Here is a 22419-nt window from a genome sequence, read left to right on the forward strand (position 1 = left end):
TAACCCCAACTCCCCCCTCTTTACAAATGAAAGTATCACGAAGTTGGTCACTCAATTAATTTGCAATAAAGCATGCTTATCTACGCCGGTACTTGTGTTATAGAGTAATATCATTTTAATTAATTGCCATAAAGCATGTTTATCTACGTTAGTGCTTGTTTTATTGAGCAATATCATTTTTTGCTTGTGTAGGCAATGCTTGCCATTTCTCTATTGGAAAAAACGTACGGTATGCGCTGTGACTATAACATGGTGTTGGATAGCAGGTTCCTAATATGTTTCCTAATTTGTTTTAGTAACAGGTTATTGGGATTCCTAATCTGTTTTGGTAACATGATTCCAGATCTGTTTTGGTAACAGGTTATTAGGATTCCTAATCTGTTTTGTTTTTTGCTTTTTGTTTTAGAATTCCTAGTATGTTTATGATTTTAGGATTTCTATATATATAGAACAATTGGAAGAGAGAATTAAGAAGAAAATTAGGGATATTTGGAGCACAGAAAAGAGGTATTTTATGAGCTATTGGTTAGGGTTTTGTTCGGAGAGAATTAGAGATTTGTTGGTGAGATTAATTGGTGAGTTTGAGTGATTTGTAATCTCAGTTTGTACTCTTCTTCTCTATTAATGAAAACTCTATCCCCTTGGTGCCCCGTGGACGTAGGCAACCCGCCGAACCTCGTTAAAATTGGTTGTTTGTGTTTGTGGCATTGATTTGGTTCGTTTGGCCTTCTCTCGACGTTTGTTTGATTCGATTTCTCGTAGCACGTTGGTTTGATTGTTTGGCTTCCACCACGCACAACACATGGAACCTAAATCAGCTCGTTCACATGACAATCACATGCATCATCAAGGTCACGCTTGATGTTTCCTAACTGCTCTCTTTTTAATCCAAATTTTATAGTTTGGCATAAAAAAATAGTTTTCTTTCACAAATATTATATATATATATATGGCATATTTGTATTAAATAAGAGGTAGATAGAGAGGTAGTTGGCCAACTACTTGCAGTTTGCTCCCTTGATAGGGGATTAAGCATCTTCACTGTCCATTAACCATCTAATTAAAATCTTATCTCTGTGCCTTGAATCTTTGCCGACAACACAAATTTCCAAACATGGCTACATTCTTTTTTTCCTAAGGAAAATAGAGAAGATTTTATTAGCTATAAAAATAAATACAGAATATACATGAGAAGATACTAATATTGCTATCTCAGTCAAGTAGTCATGCTACTCAAGAGCGGTCGTCTATTCTACTGTAAGAGGGTGTCATATACCAGAAAGAAGATCGAAAAATCAATTGACGAAGAAAAAATGAGTACATTTTTTATGTACATTAATGTTCAAATGCATGCAGATATTTTTTAACTTTTTTTAAAGAATTCACAAATTTTCTTGCTTTCCATAACCTAACATGGCCCAAAATTGGTGTCATTTGAAAGTTGGCTCGATGCCCTTGGACCTTATGGTCCTCATCAATGCCTTCTAAACAAAAGGAACTATCCACATAATCAGTAACAAGCACAAGCCAACAAGCAAAATACAGTCATCCTCATCTCTATCTTTTTGAGGATGGCAGCCTCTCGCCTTATACTGTCTCAAAGTTTATGCAAGTTTTTCACCTCTTAACTTTTTCTCGGAGAAGACATATTTACACTGTTACATTGAATTTAGATGACTAGAGCGATTTGAAGTATTTATCTTTGTAAGATACAACGGTCTGAAGTGTCGTATATGTCTGAGTTAGTTACATTTTCAAACTTATGCACATCAATCTCCCTCTCTACACAAATTCACTTCATTTGTAGTCTAGCTAGGGATGTTAAATGGGTGGGTTTGGGTATTAAATGGGCGGGCATATTTTGCCCATTTACCCATTTATGACCCATTTAACATTTTCTAAATGGGCGGGTTTTTACCCACCCATTTAATAAATGGGTCGTCCATTTGCCCATTTAACTATAATAGCTATATATGTATAATACTTTTAGGGTGTTTTTTGTAAAGTTTTAGGATTTTTTTGTAAACTATTGGGGGCTTTTTGCAAAATTTAGGAGTCTTTTTGTAAACTTTTTGAATTATCAAAATATGCACATGCATGTACATAACTCATTCAGGAATAGCATGAACATATTGAACGAGATAGCATTAAAATTACCAATCATGTATTTTTTTTATTTTTACTATGCCAAGCGCAAAGAACTGAAAGAATACATCACCTACAAAATGATATACATTGTTTATAGCGATAACCAATGCCACAGGAAGCCACTTATGCCACATCAAAAAGAAATTCAAATAGAGCACAATTTTTCGAACGTGCAAACCCGTCTTATGAATAAGCATCACAACTCGCCTTAAAATGCCACAATAACCTCAATCAAAGAAAAAATACAGACATAATTTTGATGGATAGGGATCATACAAACACATTAACCAAACATCAAACCCCTCACGAGAGTCCACATAATTGTTGAACTGACAATTATTCATTTCAAGTATTGCAATGCGAGGGACCACACCAAACCCGAATAGAAAAAGGAAACACAACAAACATAAAATCCCTGTTCATTGAGATAATCACCAAGCCTCTCAACAATCATCTTACACTACCCAAGAGTCATTGGCTCATCATAAATGTCGAAGATCAAAGCAAGATTAGTTTTCTTAGATTGTAACACCTCATCATCCTGAAAGATACAAGCAAACAACCAGTTCAATTATGTTAAGGATAAATATCTTTGTATGAAAACAGAGCATAAAAACCATGAATAATTTATTATGTTTCTCTTTTCTATAACAAGCAACTGGAAATTTCATCTTGTGCCACAATACATGAAACAGATGCACCCAATAACGAACAAAGTTGTCTAATTTGATCAAGGCCATAGTGTGTGATTATACCTAGAGTTCGAGTTCTTCCACAAGTAACCAGAAGCAAAATACATAAGGGCTAATTATTTTTATTGGTCAAACTAACATAATATGTTCATCCTAGCAGCGGATATTAGTCTTGAAACTTTGCACCAATTGCTAGTGCAATCGGAGGGCCAAAAATGAAACCTCTAGCCTCAATTCCTGTTAAATCCAACATGGAAATTGTAAATGAATGTTGCAAGAAGTGTCGCTTGTAGTACACATCCTTAGATATTCCATCACATATGGTCATCATTCATATACTCATATGAAGTGCCAAAAGGAATGTCATCAAACTTTTCACTAAATGAGATATTAATAAATATACTAGAAAACAAGACCTGTCTTTCACTAACTGAGATGTTATAACAAAAAAAAAAGGGTAGATTGCACATAGAGCTTATATAGTAGGCTTACAAAACTGTTTTGAACTTACTACCCATGTACTTACATTGCTTACAAAACTCTTTTACCCTTACATAGACCTTTTTACAACATTGAGCCAATCCAACTCATAACATCCCTCCGAACATGTTCAGAATATTGGCAATCAAAGATTAGATGTTTGTAATCTTCAGGTGGCAATTCACAAGGGTACAAATATTTTCTTGAGCTATATCATCTTACATAAGTTGTCAAGTATAAGGAGACGTTGCTGGAAAACAAGCCATAGTATAAAAGATTGTTTAGGGAAAACAAATTTATCGCAAACAATAGGGTGCTAGGATTCTCTATGAGATAAAGGAAGAAGATCATTGTAAGCTAGTGATTAACAAATTAACCATTAAAACAACACTTATCCATCCTTTCTATTACTCCTGTAACAGTCCCCTATCTATGTGTGAGGTTTATGTACGTATGTGCTTATGCAAACAAGCCTACATATGCATTTATACATAAGAGTTCACTCAATTAGAAGGTAAAAGTAAAAATAACGATCAAAATGATATTTGGATTTGGATCAGGTTACACAGATGAAAGCTGAATACATTCCACCTAGAGAAGATGTTATCATGCAAAACAAAGCACCAGACGATGTCTATGTGATCGTTTCAGGTGAAGTGGAAATTATATACTCTGAAGAGGAAAAGGAACAAGTGGTAGGATCCCTAGGTACATGAGATCTATTTGGAGAAGTTAGTGCATTGTGTAATAAGAGTATAGGACTCAAGGTTTTACATTCCGAACCCGAACGTTATCCCAGCTACTAAGGTTAAAGCACAACGCGCTTAGAGAAGCTATGCAAGCCAAACAAGAGGACAACATAATTATAGTTAAGAACTTCCTCAAGGTAAAAAAGAAATTTGTTATCAAATTACTAAACATTATCATATTAGAAATTCAGTTATGTTAACAGAGAATTTGTGTATTGCAGCATCAAATCGAATATAAGGATATAAGTCTTGATGATATTCTAACAGAGAACGGAAACCACAATGAAGCAAATATAACTGAATTTTGCTTTTCTATTTATCACAATTGTATACAAAGTGCAACCATGACCTGATTACAAGCACAATAAAAAATAAGATTAGTCCTTACCAATTTATAGTGCCTTGTTCGTATTAATCACAATTGCTAGCAAAGGACTTATATTTCATCAATTTATTACAAAATTTGCAATTAGAACAAACAGAGGAAAATTCGACAGGAGAGGCTACAATCACAACAATCTGCCTAATCGAAAAGTTATAAACTTTTACTAAAGTCGTGAAAATAAGCAACTATTCATGAAATAGTGCATGATATGGTTCATAAAATAATTTAGAACAATGAATAACAAAAATCGAAATGCAAAAAACATTGAGTTTTGATAAATAAATAAATAAAAGTCTATAGAGCATTTCATCTAACACTTAGCAAGCGAAACCTATTTGAAGATCACATGGGCGGATTTTACCTTAGTGCGATTTCAAGTGTTGGTGAACTCGGCAATGGCCTTAGCTTCCTCTCTTAGATCAAAATCGATCTCTGATTTTTTCAAAAAAGGTAAAAACCAATGAAAGGTAGAGAGAGAGAGAGAGAGAGATTAGGGTTACCTCAATGAGTTTCAGGCCGCGGCAGCGGCGACGGCGGTGGCGACAGTGGCGGCGGAGATGAAGAAGAAGATCCGAGAGAGAGAGAGAGATTAGGGTTGAGTTTCAGGCGGCGGCAGGGGCGACAGCGGTGGCGGTGGTGGCGGTGGAGATGAAGAAGGAGAGAGAAATGAGAAGGGTTTTCGTTTTCGTTTTGGTTTTGGGAATACGACGCCTGGCAAATGAACACTTCGGGTTTTGGTTTTGGGTATGCGGGCGGGTAAATGGGTGAATAGCCACCGCCCATTTAATACCCATTTAGTACAGTTTGAGATGAACCCGCCCGATTACACCCATATAACTAAATGGGTGGGTTTTGGGTGGGCCAAATGATGGGCGGGCAAGGTGGGTAAATGGGTATGGGCAAAAATTGCCTTCCCTAAGTCTAGCTCACTTCTACAAATATGACAGTATTGATTCAAATGAATTGCTCAATTCGATCTTTGATAGGAGAGTTAAAAGGGAAACGCTATTGATCACGCTTGTTGGTCTCCACCGGTTTTTGCAAGAAGAGGTTGTAGAGCCTTCACAACAATTGTCATATATATTAGGTCGGAAGTCAGCTTCATACTGAACACAGAGTGCCTCAACTGCTGCCATCTGAGGATGGGAAAACATGAAAGTAGATGCATCTCAGATCCTTGAGAAGAACGAGCGAAAATTTTCAAGAGACAGAAGTTTAGAAATTGTTTATTTGCATGTGAAACTTGATTTCGTTAGCAAATCTAGCACATGCTCAAAGGCAACAAGGGTAACATATTGCAGATATTAACAAATGTCAAGTGTCACAGGAATGATTTACAATTAATATAACGTGTTTTGCTTGGTTAATCTGTTTTTCCCCCTAATGAGTCGGAGTAGAAAAATGCTATGGCTACATCTGCATTGTGCTCTTCAACATATATAATCTAGCACATGCGAAAAGGAGCATGAGATAGGCATCAAGAGGAGGATATATGTTGCAGATTAAGACTAACATATACCGAACGTAACAAGAGAATGCTTTTTATTTTTTACATTGTAGCTAGGTTTTGCTTTGGACCTCAATCGAACTAAAAAATACGTCATGAAAGGTTCACAAGGTAATCCTTGTGTTATCCAAATATAAGGAATGGAAATTGTTGTGAAATAGTTTATAAGTAAATTGACTACAGTGCAGTATAATATCTGAGGCAAATTTTGTGAATTATTCCAAATTTGCACTTCCAGCATACAGAGAACATTGTGGATTTTTTGTTCTTTATATGATCTTGAAAGAAAGCACGCGGAAAGAACCAAAAGCGTTGACACGCAAACACATCCTATGTTCTCATTTACGGTCTTAAGGAGTACCAAATAAATTCAAATAGTTTACAAGAGAAGGGAGAATCACACCTTCGCAACGGCCTTTGGTGGATAGTCATTGTTTAGCTTTGGATCGATACATTGCTTAACTTTGTCTTCACTCAACCTCGGAGTTGCCTGTACTATTATGAGGTTTATAAAAAACAACAGGAATAAACAACATATAGCCTTTATTTCAAAATTGGGGGTCTTCAATGTAAGGCCATTTTTTATGAGGTAATTTCACAAAACCCCCAACAAATTTGACCCATTTTGAGATAAAACTCAAACAATTTTTGGAAATATCACTTAAACTCAAAACTTTTGCATTTTTCTGAGTATATTTTCAGATAAAACCAAGTTTTTGGGGGTTATCTAAAATAGCTTTGAAGGACATCTAGCCTTTTATCTGTCCATTACTACTAGGTCCATCTCCTCTATAACATCTATATACTAACCGTTCCACAAAAATGCAGCCAGGTTCTTTCGGAAACAAGGCGCATCAGAGCTTCTTACAGAAATTAATCTTATATCTAGGTAGATAAAAGCTTACTCTGGAGCATGGTACCCAAAAGTTCCTACTAAAACTCGAGTGGAATGTAGACGAGCCGCTGAGTCAGGAGACTGCTTAGATAAAGTGAAATCAGCAAGCTTAGACTCATAGTCGTCAAAAAGAAGAACATTGCTCGATCTGACATCTCGACGTACAATTGGAGGCTGAACTTTTTCGTGAAGATACTCAATGCCTCTTGCTGCACCATAAGCAATTTTCACTCTTTGATTCCAGCTTAGATTAGGACCAGGTTCAGCACCCGTACACCTTTCCTTCCTGTGTCGAAAGAAAGTAATTCACCTTTTAACTAAAGGATGAAAGGTACATAAAGCGCGGTGAAACAATTAACCACTTAATCAACAACTTCCTATAATTTTCCAAGTATTCGGTCATGTTGAACCCGGGAGAGTGCTGTAGTCAAATTATCAAGGGAGCGAACAGTGTGTATTATTTTCGAATTTGAGAGGATTCCTACTGATTTTTCCGCCACGAAAGGCATTTCCGCTGATTTTCCCCAAGTGTGAGAGCACTTTCTTTCTTTCTTTTTTTTTTCCTCCCACAAAATATGAGGCCATTTTCAGTATTCTGAAAATAAAGCTCATTTTTCAGAATTCTGAAAATAAAGCTCATACAAACAAAAAGAGAACTTCATTTAAATAATAGTCATGGGTAAATTGATAATTAGAGATGTGAAAAATGGTCAACATTCTTCCGCCTTTGATTAGATAATGAAGTTCTCATGTTAATTGGATGAGCTAGATTTTATCAACTACTGCATCTTTAGTTCTGAACATGTAGAAATTTATAGAAAGTGCACATTACCAGTGGACCCATTTAAAATAATAATTCGAAAACACAAAAGCACAGGAGAACAAGTTTACCGTGCAGAGTATAATGTAAAGAACCCTTTGTTGCAAACTGATATATGAGTATCCTATTATCTCCATCTATGCAGTATCCCAATAACCCCACAAAATACTCATTCTTAAGTCTGGAAACTGTTGATAACTGAATCAGAAAAATAGCAAAAATAAATTAGCCTGCACAGAAACAGTTAGAACAAACTGAAGTTGCTTACATTCAGTTCATCAGAAAAAAAAACAAAAGAAAAAGGTGTTGCTTGCATTCAGAACTTGAACTAATATTTGATAAGCAAAGCGACCCTTACCAAATAAAACAGCATATATGGATTTGGTACCAGTATTTGTCCTGATAACTTTTCGGTATTTTTTGGGTGTGGTCAAAATTCTAGATAATCAGAACTTGAAATACAAGAATTACAAAAAAAAGATTTACAAATGTAGAAATTTCGGTTAAAGCCACGTCCGAGAAAATCTATTAAAATGAAAATGGTTTTGAAATAGTTAATTTGGGCCATCCGTAATCTTAGAACAAAATGTGAGAATAGACTATTCTGGAGTTCCAGCTTTAATCATATTGTTTATACCCCAAAATCATTATGCATAACAGGTAAATAAATCTTTATAGACAAATATGGGGATCAATTTTAAGTCGATTTCAAACCTCCTCTTCGCCTAGCATGACTTACGGACTTTTCAAATAATTGGAGGATGTCTGTCATCAATCATGGCCAACAAAAAGAGTAGGATTGTGCAGTGATGGCTCTATTTTGGTTCATTTAGAAGGAACAGAATCAACACAACCAACAGAGTCCCCTACAATTTACCCAAACAAGCATAATTCTATCTCATACATTTTGACAGGAAAAATGTAACATTGTGTTCTTGAATACTTCTTGGTGTCATGTTTTATTACAATGTAAGCTTCTGTATCCTGCTCGTTTACTTTTATATGGGCTAATACCCTATTTTCTCTCAAAAACTTGACAGGTAGCATCTTTTTAGCAACTTGTTAAATTGATAGTGTTTCTAAATGCCCTTTGGAGTATTTCACCTGAGTTTCAAAGTCGGCGTCTGAATCTTGTGGATCCAACTTCTTAATTGCAGCTTCTTCTCCTGTACTCAATTTTGCATGAAAGACACGACCATAAGAGCCTTCTCCTATCAAAGCCTTCTGACCAAAATTACCAGTAAGTTTGTTCAGCTCAGCCAACAGTATGGCTGGTATCTCAATAGGCAAAGGTTTTTTAGGCGCCCCAGTTCTGGCAGGACCTCTTGGCTCTCTATCATTACCTTAATTACAGCAAGAATCAGAGATTTAGTTGCAAGGAAGTAAAAGAACCAATCTACTAAAATCCGAAATTGAATGAAAAAAATTCAATTTAAACTCAAATGTCATATATGAAACATACATAGCGGAGGATATAAAATTACAACCATTGCATTATCTCTGTTTGAGTGAATATTAGTAGCTATTTGAGTAAAAAGTGATAGAGCGTAGTCCAAATTAACAGGAGAACTTGCGGGGTTGTTGGGTTTAGATCTACAGGATAACATAAACATTGAAGGATGAAGTACAAAAAGATCAGTTTATAGATTCTCATGGGAATGAAAATGAAAGAGATTATGTAAAAGAACAACACGAAACAATACTAAGGACAATGTCTCGCCCTATAAAACTCACTTAGAAAAGGAAATACTAAAGTTCACTTACAAGCTTAGTTTGCTCTGCAGAGATGATCGATCGCTAAAGAATGTAGGTGATGATTGTTAATAGTTAACTTAAAATGAGCAAAAATCAAGCTCAAGACTAATTTAGTTATAGTGTTGGGAAAATAAGAAGAAAAAACATGCGCTGATATAGGATCAGGAAGGATATAAATTACTGAAGAAATCTAACAAGAACCAGACAACAAAGTTGGTAACCAGTAGTCTAGTGAAGAACTTGGCGATGTGCACACTGAAGAAGACCCAAAAGCATTCGACAATTCTTAATTGTGTTAGGACTACAAATTCATCATATGTCATTTGTCACACTTGCAAGAATGAAAGGTAACAAGGTTGTTACTAGTGACTATAGAGATGCAAGAATGAAAGGGAAATGAACTTAATACTCATGAGGCAGTGCTCGGTTGTTACTAGTGACGATAGAGATGCAAGTATACACATCTACTACAGAGAACATTCACAAATAGTTTTTCCACTCCAAAACTTAGGCATGTTCTATGTCAAGGTACACATGTCTACCAAAATTTATTGACAAATGAGAGTGAAGCATTTGAGAAAAAGTAAAAGAACAAGTAGCTGCAACAATTAACGACCAAAATGTTTTATCTTCATAATGGAAGTAATTGCAACAACAGATTATTTTAATTTTTTTATTTTTTTATTTTTTATTTTTATGTGAATCCCCACTATATATATGTCCGCTAAGTGCTAACAGGATTAACTTGTGTTTATGGGAAGATTGCATAGATCAATTTGGTTGAGCAACATTAAATTGAAGAACAATAACTTTATTTGATATGGGAAAGGAGGAAGTGCTGACAAGCAAGTAGCTTCTTCTGGAAGTAGAGAATGCCTATTGAAGGAGCTCCCAGAGGAGCTCCCAGGGCTGACAGCTCTTTAGCTAAATAGTTTGGATTGAACATTTACTATAGAATTGTGTAGTAGCAAGAAATGGACACCATAAATATCTGAGACCTGTATATATCATGATTTAGAGGAAGCCTGATCAAGACAAACTTAAGAAAAACCATGGGCATCAAACAAATTAACAGCCTTGATCACAGGTCTACAGTAGAATGTACAAGGGAACACAAAGGTGACATAAATCTATACAAGCATAGAGGTAAAACTTGTGGCCAATACATAAGCATAGTGCAAAAATAAAGAAACTGCCATGACCTTCACTGTGTTCTCATAAAACTAACCATGAACGAAAATTTATTATAGGTAAATACCTTAAACCTAAACTTTTCCATTTTAGAAAACCAAACTTTGTTAACTAGTAACATCCAAGACCAAAAGCTACTCAAAATAATTGTTAGTTCTTGATGAATATGAAAGACATTAGTGTAAAAAATAACAACACTAACCAAAAGATTGATGCTCAGTTTAAAAAGTATAATGTGAGCTACTTAGCTTTCTTACTTATATCTTTTTAACAAGGATTTTAAAGACAAATGCAAACTACAAGTAGCATATTAAAGTCATATCCTCCCATAGAGCTATGTTTTTCTTGATATTATTTTGAAATTAGTCCCTCAAATTATTAAAATTACTAGTTTATTCCCTCAAATTATTTAACTAACTTTTTTGCCATGTCTATCTAGTTGTATCCCTTTGTTTAAAGTTATTTCAAACTAAGAACCAGCCTAACCAAAGTTAGTTAGAAATTAGCCAGAATAATTAACGAAAGGACTAATTGAAAGAAGTAATAAGATTTGAGGGACGAAGTTAGCAATTCCAATGATTTGCATGCAAATTCCAAAATATATGAAGATTTAAGGGACTAACGAACAAAAAAGGAAAAAACTAAAGTTAGATGTAAAGAATTTACCTTGCTTCTTTACATGTGGGATAAAGAAAGAGCATGTGACATATGCATCATGTCCACCAAAATACAATCACCAAAACGAAGCTGTCTTATATGGAATAGAATCATTACCACGAACTCGAGGTTATCCTTCTTTTTGTCTTCCTTATCATTTGTACTCTTGAAGGTACCATAAGCGACCTTCACCAATTCACTGACTAGCATGAAGGCTTTGACCTATGAAATTACAAAGTTATTAGAAGCGGTTATAATAAATATTTAAAGAATAGTAAACTTTAAATATTTTATACCGTAGATCAGCAATATTGACCCTCGATAGTAGTATACGATCATGAACCCGTGTGGTGGTCATGCTTGCAGTATAACCAATTAGCATGTCCATTTAAAGATGCTTTCTATAGAATACTTTTAGAAATATATATAATAAAAGTACAATGCTAAAATTAACAAAACTAAAATCTTACTTCTGCTTTCTTAGTGTCCCAATAGATGAGAAGCACTGTGAAATGATATGATCCACCCTAGGATCAAGAACATAAAACCTTTGCCAATCATGTGCATATTTTTTGTACATATTATGCTTCAGTTCATGTCTTCACTGTTTGAATGTAGCTAGAACCTTCCCATCGGGTCCAAAAACATAGTTCCATCCATTGGGATGGTCCTCAATGCAATAGCATTTCTACAAACTTACATACATATAACTAAAATGCACAACAAAAATATAAATGAAAGAGCACATTAATAAAAGATACCATGAGCTTCTCCTATATTTCAGTGAATGTTGAGCATGGAAGCTCGGGGTAGGTGAAGAATGAGTTGTAAATATTTGCTCTTTGTACTAAAACTCCAATATAGTTATTGAGTTTAGTGGCCTAAGTACTCTTTGGCACCCTTATTTTACTCCAGTCAAGAACAACTCTTTGTCTCTTTGGTGTTTCCTTTGTTTTAGGCTTGCTCGCACTGCATCCCTTCTTCTTGGGTGGAGGCTCACTACCTACTAAGACAATGAGAAAAAATATTAATAACTTTAAAATTTAAATTGCAAAAAAATAGAATTATCAAATTTACTCTTCTCAATCTATCTATCTTTCATTGCAATTACATTATCTTTTTTAGTCTTTATCAAATCACCACACTCCAATAATTTTCTTGCTGCGGATGGATTGAGCTTGTTAGATCTAGACTTATATTGAAATGCAGCTGGCGGTAATGGGAAATGGCAAATATCATGTGCAAGTGGTCGAACAATGGTCAACGGGTCATCTCAAGAAAAAGATGGTGTTGAGGAACCACTAGTAAAATTAAAGATAATAATCAAAACAAAAACATTATTTAAAACTATGCATTATTAACTGGACCAGTCACCCATCCCTGAAGAAAGACATGTAGTTGTAAGTATTATACATGTTTAAAAATAAAAAAATCGTTTTCAACAATTTGAAAAAACCCAACTTTTTTATATGCAATATACAAGGGGATTGATATGCACAGTCAAGAATATCTTGTTGAAGGATCCTTATTTTAAAGAACCCGACTTTTATCTTTTTGTTAGGTTTTCTTAGTTTTTGGACTTTGGTTTTCATCCTATATATACCCCTTATTGTTTTACTTCTGATATCCATCCAAGTAGGTTTTAAGAAGAGTTTTAATTGGTTTAAAAGTTTGTTTAAGTTTCTTCTCAAGTTTGGTGTTTGTTTACAAAGAGGAAGCTTACATTGTCAATTGAGAAATTCATCCTCATCAATTTCATCCTCTCCTTGTGTTTATAGAGAAGTTTTTCTAACTCATTTATCTAGCATTTTATTACTGCTTTTCATATTCATATTATTGCTAGTTTGCTATTTGAGTTAGATTTTTTTGAACTCATTTTATCACACACATCCCTATTTGAGCTTCTAGGATTACATACAATATATTGTGGGTTGTGGTGAGTAATATTGTGAGAATGAGCTTCATTGTGTTCTCATTCATTTTTAGAGAACAATTTATTGTATTTGAACTTCATTTGTGAGTATCACCTTGTAATATACATTTAAACCGAGAGGAATGTGTCGTGAGGACGTAGTCGATATCAAGAAGAGTGACATCGGTAGTAAAACCTAATGAGAGGTAGTAAAGCCAAGCACTTGAGGGAGACGATACGTGAGGACCAACACTTGATGTTGTAGTTTGTGTATGTACATTGTGAGTGTTTTGTAGAGTTTTCGGTGAACTAGAAAACCGAGTGTGTAGAGAAGTTCCGGCTTTCAAACAGGGTGTGTCGATATAGTGGAGATCTCATCGAGGTGAGGAGCAGAGACGTAGGTTAAGGGTTGATCGAACTCCATGATCATATCTTGTATTCGAGTTTGCTTTGTGTATATTTATTTTGTGCTTGTAACTTACATTCTTGCTCATAACTCATTCATATATCTTTTGCAAGAATTAATTAATCAAGAAAGTTTTTAATTGGCATAAAATCGGAATTGGATTAACATTGACCCTATTGATATGTAAGAGTCTCTTTGCTAAGTGTTTTAATATGTAAAAGTCTCAACATAAATGAGAACTTAGAGAACTCAGTACAAATGTCATACGAGTCCTTTTAATTATCTTTGGCATTGTCAGTTTCATCTTCGGTATCATCTTCGATATCAACTTCGATATCACATTTGGTAGGAATAGCTAAGATATCATTGAACACTGTTTATGTATTATCTATCCTACCATGATTTGATGCACCTATATGCAAATCCAGTTCTTCTTCGATGTAGTCTTCCCCGTGAAATGACTAGTATTTATAACTCTCATCAAATCCTGAATTGGCTAAGTGCTTTGGTATTTCACTATTATGCACCAATGTTAATTTTCTACACGTACAAAAAAGGCAATATTCTTTGGATTTGTCATGGAAAACTGCATAAAGGCGTCACATCCATCCTTGTATCAATTGTCACGAAACCTTTGAACACGAGGAATATCTACCCGTCTTATCTAGAATTATCCTCATTCGTATATTGCGTCAAAGTATTAGCTTTTCATTATAATATATACATGCATCCATTATATGCATTCATAATTTACTAAGACAAATAAAATTCTAAATTTAAAAAACTTAGGTTGATCTAGACACTCTAGCGACTATCATAGGAAAAGCTTTTATCCTGTTAAGACTACAATAGCGTATACATCTATCTTTGTAAACTTTGTGCATTTTCATATCTAGAAAATTTTGGCAGCACCTACCGTTCTCCGGGTACACTGTGCGGATGTTATTATGCTTAATGGCAATGGACCGAAACGCAGAACAAAATACATTTGTTGTACATAGAGGACAACGAGTAAGTGCTGCTGAAACTTTCTAGAAATGAAAATGTACAAAGTGTACAAAGATAGGTGATGCACTACCATATTCTTAACCTGTCCGAACTGAACAAATCCAATAATTACGATTTCAAATGCCCATCATCTTCTACTTATACCATAACATACACGATACTTTTTGTATAGAAAAACATAGTTTCATATCAAAAATGAGTCGTATATCTTATATTACACGTCCAAATGATTTACAATAATTATTGAATGGGAGCTTATGGATAATGTTTATTTTTTTATTACCTTATGTTGGATTTATAACGCATTGTTGTATTATATATCACACTAATTTTGAAAAACATTGTTTGATTAAATCACACTTTTACACATCACAGACAAACTTATAAAACACACATATAGCACATATACATAGTTGATTAGGTAAGTAGAGTTAAAGATAGTTTTATTTAATGTCATTAGTACTATTAAAGTTATTAGGGCCTAAGTTGGTCTTAATAATATTATTAATATTATTTGAGGAATTAGTCTAATGTCATAAGGATTGTTATGATAATTGACCCAATTTGATCATAGGAGCTAGGCTTCGCATGGTAATTAGCATATTTAGGGTAACTAGGAGTAGGTTTAATAATTAATATTTCACTTTTTTGGTTTAACAAGATAAATTAATTAGCGTCCCAATAAATTATGGCTAGGCTCATATTAGAGTTATTATCCTAATTAGATAATATATGTAATTAGTGTTAGACTTAGCTAGGGTTAGGGTTAGGCCCATGTATTGATGTTTAATTTGGAATTAAAAAGATATATAATTAGTGTTTCAATGGTTAAAGGTAGGATGAGGGTAATTAGCCTAAGCCTAACATAATTAGTGTTAGGTCAATTGGACTAATTACAGTCGGGTTTATTTGATTAATTAGGGTTAGGTTCATTGGATTAATTAGGGTTAGGTTTTTGTAATTAGTGTTTTCATGAATAATGTTTAAATATGGAATTAAAAAGATATGGAATTAAAAAGATATGTAATTAGTGTTTCAATAATTATGGGTAGGCTTTGGGTAATCAGCCCAAGGCTAGCATAATTAAGATTACGTTTATTGGAGCTAGCATAGGGTCAGGTTTTATTAATTAGTGTTTAAAGTTAAGGTTAACAAGATATATTAATTAATCTTGTCATGTTTAGGGTTAGGGTGTCAGGACCGGATGAACAGCCAGAGGCCCTGTCAATTGAGCCAAGGACCTTGGAAGCTTGGAGGACTGATAGCTCGAGCAGGAACTGGAGATGGCGCAGGAGATGAAAATTGTCAGGAACAGGTAATAAGCTTGAGAACTTGTCTATTGAGTTGGAGAACAAGGCTGTGTCAATTGAGCTGGAGAATAAGTTTGAGGAAGCTGTAGAACAATTGGAGTACAAGCCTGAGGAGCTGAAGAACAAGCCTGAGAACCTGCAGCTTGGAGAGCATGGACTAATACGCAAGATGATGGGTCTGATATGCAAAGACTTTATGTACAGGGTCTGTAATAAATGTTCTAGTTAGTTTCAGTTACAACAGTTAACTGATTCTGTTTTTCAGTTTGTGCTTGTGCACGTTTGCTGTGTGCACGTTTGTTTCCTGGTTTCCAGAAACTGAGTCTGTATAAATAGGAGATTGTAAGAATCAAAAATCAACATGAATGAAATCTGAAGTTTTCTCTTCTTCCTAAACTCAATCTCACTAAACTCAATCTCAGTTCTCTCTCTTCCTAAACTCAATCTCAGTTCTCTCTCTGTTCTCTCTCTGTTCTCTCTCTCAACTCTCTATTGCAAATTCTTCTCAACCTTGTTTCAGGCTCATCATGGCCAGAAACAGCACTACCAGATTCGACAGAGGATTTGGATCCTCACAATGCCTACATCTCTTGATCCAGAAAAGCATTTCATTGCTTGTAATGTTCGATATTTTAATGCTATTGTTTTTGTGATGGCCAATCTTTATTATAAAATGCACACATGAATATGAAGTTCTAAAATTTTGTTGGTTTATTCTTCAGTGATAATTAAACAACAGATAAGATCCCAGTTATACACCCAATCAACCCATTCTCTATCTTACCTGAATAACCCAATGCAGTGTTTTAAATATCGGCCGACATGTCGGACATGTCGGCCGATATAGCGGATTGAGGGGTCCAACGACACAAATCGGGGAAAAACAAGTCGCATATCGTTTTTTACCGACATATCGGCCATATCGGCGAAAAATCGGCCATATCGGCCGATTTTCTTGTTTGGAAAATCGGCCATATCGGCCGATTTTCCTGTTTTTTCTTTTTTTCTTCTTCACACGTGAATGTTTGGTTTGTGGACTATTTTGATTAATAATAGGCTAATGATTACTTGATGTTTGATCACTTGATTAATAATAGGCTAACTGATTAATAATAGGCTAATGATTATTGATTAATAAGGAGAGATTTATTTTATTTTAAATGTGCATATGAATGTTGAAATGTGCAGAGTCATGAAGTTATGAATTTAGGAATGCTTAGATAGTTAGATTACATTTAGGGCATGATATTATACATATGTGGATCACCCGATATGGCAATCCGATATTTAGTCCATGTCCCCCGATATATCCCCGATTTCCGCTATCCGACATGGATTTCAGCCGTCCGACATGAACCCGACATCCGATATTTAAAACCTTGATATCAGACCCATCATCTTGCGTATTAGTCCATGCTCTCCAAGCTGCAGGTTCTCAGGCTTGTTCTCCAGCTCCTCAGGCTTGTACTCCAATTGTTCTACAGCTTCCTCAAACTTATTCTCCAGCTCAATTGACACAGCCTTGTTCTCCAACTCAATAGACAAGTTCTCAAGCTTATTACCTGTTCCTGACAATTTTCATCTCCTGCGCCATCTCCAGTTCCTGCTCGAGCTATCAGTCCTCCAAGCTTCCAAGGTCCTTGGCTCAATTGACAGGGCCTCTGGCTGTTCATCCGGTCCTGACATAGGGTTATTAGGCAATTTGGTTAATTACAATAATTAGGGCAAGGTTTACTGATTTTAAATTAGATTTAGAGGTAACTAATATTAGGTTTAGATTTTGGGTAAGGATTAGTAGGTAGTATTGATTAGGGTTAGATCTTGGTTAAGGATTAGTCCACTAAGGGTTAGGGTTATTAGGTAATTTGGCTAATTAAAATAGTGAGGGCTAGGTTTATTGATTTTAAATTAGTTTTAGAGGTAATTAATGTTAGGTTGAGATTTCGGGTAAGGATTAGTCCATTTAAGGTTAGATTTTGGGTAAGGATTAGTCAATACAGCCGATTAGGGTTAGATCTTGGTTAAAGATTACTCATTTAGAGTTAAGAGTGATGATTAGGAGGGGCGAAGGGGAGGTTGAAGATTTACCTTTTTTTTTTAGATCTGATATACTGGGAGAGGATGCCAGCGAGATTGACTGAGCGAAAGGCAGTGGTGAAGGCGGCAATCTTTGACGTTGAGCAGCGGCAAACTTTGATGACTTCGACGACGACAAGCGAGCGACGAACTTCGACGAATTCGACGACTTACACGACAACCTTCGACGACAAGCGCCGAACTTCGACGACTCTGATGATTTCGACAAGCGGGTGAAGAGCTATGGTGAAAAGTGAAAATAGATCTGGTGAAAAGTGAAAACTACGGGTGAAGGCTGAAGCGGCGGTTTTCAACTTTCACCAAAACGTCTCGCTTGTATTTTTTCTAGGATAGTGGGCCCTAGTTTTTTTTTTAATTTGAACCATCTAGAATAAATTCTTAGACTACTTACAATGGAGGTGTTGAAAATAGAATTCAACTGTTGAATTGGTTTAATGGAGTTGTTGAAGAGGGTGTTGAATCCCATTTGGATTAATTTGTGTTGAATTAATTCAACATGTTGAATGAGGAATGGGAGAGGACCACACACAGGAGAGAGAGAGTAGATTGGACACATGTCTTCATGCTATTGGGTGGTGGGATTTTTGAGAAAATAAGAATATGAAATAAAAGTGGTGGGGAAGGGTGTTGAATTTTATTAAACAAAACCATTGTAGAGTGTAAAAGTTGAGTGGGAGTTGAATTATTAGGTGGAAGAGAGAGAATATGATGTGGAGTGTTAAAAAGTAAAAAGTAGGGTGTTGAAAAACAAAACCATTGTTGATAGTCTTAAAGCAAGTGCAGCAAGCTCCCAGTTGAGAGTCCTAGTCAGCATGCTCTCAAGAGCTCTCAAACATTTTAGAATAAAAAATTAACAAATTAAGCATTGGTAGGCACTCCTTCTTTTATGGAGCTTCAATAAGCTCCTAGTTACGAGCTCCAACAATATCAAAAAAACTCATTTTCTATTTTAATATTTCACCCATTACTTTTAATTATATTTAAACCTCTTGTATTTTATTTATAACCGTTGCACACGGTCTTCGAGGCAACCCACGGTCTTCGAGGGAGCGCACACGGTCTTCGAGGTAACCCGCGGATTTCGAGGGAACGCACACGGTCTTCGAGGTAACCCGCGGTCTTCGAGGTTGGGCACGAAGTTCGAGGCGTCGCAAACTTTGACCGTCAACCGACTGGTTCCTATAAAATTCGATGGCTTCTCTCCTCAACCCATCATCTCCCAGAATAAAATGTCTAGCTCATCTAGCTCTAGAGATGATGAAATGATAAAGACGTTCTTTCTTATGGGAGCTGCTGTCGTTGAGGAAGAAGAAGAAGAGAAATGTTCAACTTCAGTTCAACACAAACGACGTATCGTGCTCCATCGAAACCGACTAGAAGGCCACAATCGGTTATTCCAAGATTATTTTGCTGACGCACCAACCTATCCTCTTTATTATTTTCGTCAAAGGTTCAGAATGACGCGTTGCAGTCGTCGAACATGACAAGTACTTCGTCCAAAAGAGGAATGGTGCTGGACAGTTAGGACTATCTAGTCTTCAAAAGATTACTGCAGCTATGCGGATGCTCGCATATGGAGCATCCGCTGACTCCGTTGATGACTACGTTCGGTTCGGTAAAAGTACGTCGCTTAAGAGCGTGAAGAGGTTCATTCGATCGATTATCAACATCTTTGGAGAGGAATACCTTCGCGCACCGACTAATGAAGACATTGCACGCCTGCTCAAGGAAGGCTCACAACGAGGTTTTCCTGGTATGCTTGGGAGCATCGACTGCATGCACTGGACATGGAAGAACTGTCCAACTGCCTGGCAAGGTATGTATACTGGACATTTTCATGAACCTACAATTATTTTGGAGGTCGTAGCTAGCAAAGATCTTTGGATATGGCATGCTTTCTTTGGACTGCCGGGGTCTCACAATGACCTTAATGTTCTACATCATTCACCTGTTTTCGCACAACTTGCGGAGGGAAGAGCTTCATCGTGCAACTATACTATCAATGGCCACGAGTATAATATGGGATACTATCTCGCCGACGGGATTTACCTAGAGTGGTCCACTTTAGTGAAGACTATTCCAGCACCTCGAGGAAACAAGCATAAGTACTTTCCTAACAACAAGAAAGCGCAAGAAAAGATGTTGAGTGAGTTTTTGGCATGTTGCAAGCTCGATTTGCGATTGTTCGTGGACCAGGACGTTTCTGGCAACCTTGTGTGCTGAAAGATATCATGACAGCTTGTATCATAATGCATAACATGATCGTTGAAGATGAACGTGATTGTCAATTGGACAACAACTTCGACTTTACCGATTCGGTACCAGTCGTTGAACCTTCTCATGTGCAGACGGTGCCTCTAACTGAGTTCATCCAAAATCATCATCGGATCAGGAACACGCAAACACACAAATCACTAAAAAATGATTTGATCGAGCATCTGTGGCAGCTTAAGGGATCCATCGCCGAGGATTAAGTTTCTTTATGTCTAATGTAATTTCAGAAAAAGAGTTCAAGTTGTTGTACTACGCCAATTTTATTTTCAATAAAGTAGTTGTTTTCATTCAATGCCAAAATTTTCAACTTCAAGTACAATCATAAATCTAATATAAGATAATATTTGGTAATTAGGAAGAACTAATGAGGATGCGATCGAGTACAATATATGATAATTAGGAAGAACCCTTGGACATCCATCTCTCCAATATCTCTGTCTGACGCATTTCAAAGTATTGTCGTTGAACTGAATTGAGGGTTGAGAGATCGATCTTCATGATATCGTCATCTTGTTTCTTCTGTTTTAGCTCCATTTTTTCTTTGTTGGTTTGCTTCATCCACGCGAAAGCCTCTCCCATAATGGACTTAGCGGACTTAGATTTGTCCACATTTTGTTTCCTCTTGAGTTTTTGCCGCTTTCCTCCCTTCAAGCCTTGCTATAACATCATCCGAGTCAATGTTCAACTCGATGGGGGTCGCTGGCATGGAATTGTTTGGTGAGGAATCAGAGTTCGTGGTTCTTCTCGGCTGTGATCGTATCTTATTGTAAGTTTCCATTTGTTGGTTCCATTTTTGGTGATGACGCAACTCAACCCAGCAATGGTCCAACACAAATGGCTTACCATAAAGGGATTGGTATAATTCTTTTACTTCTGCAGTCTACATAAGAGTTAAATTTAGAATAATCAAACATATAAGTTAAATATTTACATAAAAACATATAAGTTAAATATTTACATAAAAACATATAAGTTAAATATTTACCTGGTCAATAATTCCCGTACCAGATCTTTGTCTTCCTTCAATCTGAGTAACGCACCCGCAGAACTTATTGACCGACAGTTGAATCGTTGACCAACGGTGCATCATTTGGTTCGGTGTGCTACTCGTTGGATCGGTGGAGTATTGGATAAAGTAGTCGTTAGCTCTGTGCCAGAACTTATCTTTGTGTTTCCCTGTGCCTTGGATGGAGTCTTGGCTCGTGTTCAGCCAAGCAGACACAAGAAGCTTATCCTCGTGGACAGTCCAATTTTCGGACCGCGTGTAAGCCTTCTTCTTCTTTGTGGTCGGTGTTTCTTGGGATGACACTTGTTGTATTGCTGATTGCGAGAACTCGATGGGGTTACCTTCTTCTACGATTTCTGTATAGAACGACAAGTATAAGGTCGATTCTTCACCGGTAAGGACTTGTGAATAATAGTTTTGTGAGGGATCCATGAGATTTGTAATTTGATAGGAAAATATTGAGTTTTTATGAGAGAATTGTGTGGAATGATTTGTGTAGTGAATTGAGAATTTATAAAAAAATTTACTGTGCAACGACTAATTTTTTTACTGTTCAACGGCTAATTTTTTTCGATTGTTCAACGGCTAATTTTTTTATTATTTAACGGCTAATTTTTTTGCGATTGTTCAATAGCTAATTTTTTTACTGTTCAACGAGTATAGAGTTTTTCTTACTGTTCAACAGTCATTTTTTCACACAACGGTAATAATTTTCACTCAACGGACATTTTTTCACCCAACGGTAGTATTTTTCAATCAACTGCGAAGTTGAAAGCTAATTAAAAAAAATTACATCACAAGCTCAAAACGAACATCAACCCTTCTTCTTCATTTCCCCAACTCTTCAAATCTTCGTCCTCAAATCTTCAAAAATCTTCGTCCCCAACTCTTCAAATCTTCGTCCCCAAATCAAAACTCCAGTCCTCAAATCTTCCTTGTCAAAAATCCGAGCGCCCCCGTCGACCCTTCGTCATCTTCGCCCCAACCGAGCGCCACCGTCGAATCAAGCCCTCTCCCGCAACCTCCGCCGCCTCCGACTGCATGCGGGTCTAACTCAAGCCCTCTCCGCCCCGTCAAATCAAGCCCTCTCCGCCCCAACCGCACACTAAAGGTTTGATTTTTGGCTT

General features: G+C 36.2%; 2 protein-coding genes, 1 long non-coding RNA gene and 1 pseudogene across 3 annotated transcripts; 1 reads left to right on the forward strand and 3 right to left on the reverse strand.

Moving 5' to 3' along the window:
* LOC109845703 lies at positions 2382 to 11406 on the reverse strand (annotated as a pseudogene).
* LOC109844185 lies at positions 16926 to 18514 on the reverse strand. Its single transcript, XR_002247893.1, has 3 exons — positions 18004 to 18514; positions 17478 to 17594; positions 16926 to 17393 (listed from the first exon to the last, which is right to left on the reverse strand). It is a non-coding gene; the product is annotated as an uncharacterized LOC109844185 (long non-coding RNA).
* LOC109845704 lies at positions 19570 to 20235 on the forward strand. The gene has a single exon (XM_020414973.1). It carries the CDS (start codon positions 19570 to 19572, stop codon positions 20233 to 20235), a length of 666 nt encoding a protein of 221 aa, XP_020270562.1.
* Positions 20882 to 21724, reverse strand: LOC109845705 (glutathione S-transferase T3-like). Its single transcript, XM_020414974.1, has 2 exons — positions 21272 to 21724; positions 20882 to 21166 (listed from the first exon to the last, which is right to left on the reverse strand). Exons 1-2 carry the CDS (start codon positions 21722 to 21724, stop codon positions 20882 to 20884), a joined length of 738 nt encoding a protein of 245 aa, XP_020270563.1.

This window comes from Asparagus officinalis, chromosome 6 (genome assembly GCF_001876935.1).
Source record: "Asparagus officinalis chromosome 6, Aspof.V1, whole genome shotgun sequence".
Taxonomy (NCBI): Eukaryota; Viridiplantae; Streptophyta; class Magnoliopsida; order Asparagales; family Asparagaceae; genus Asparagus; species Asparagus officinalis.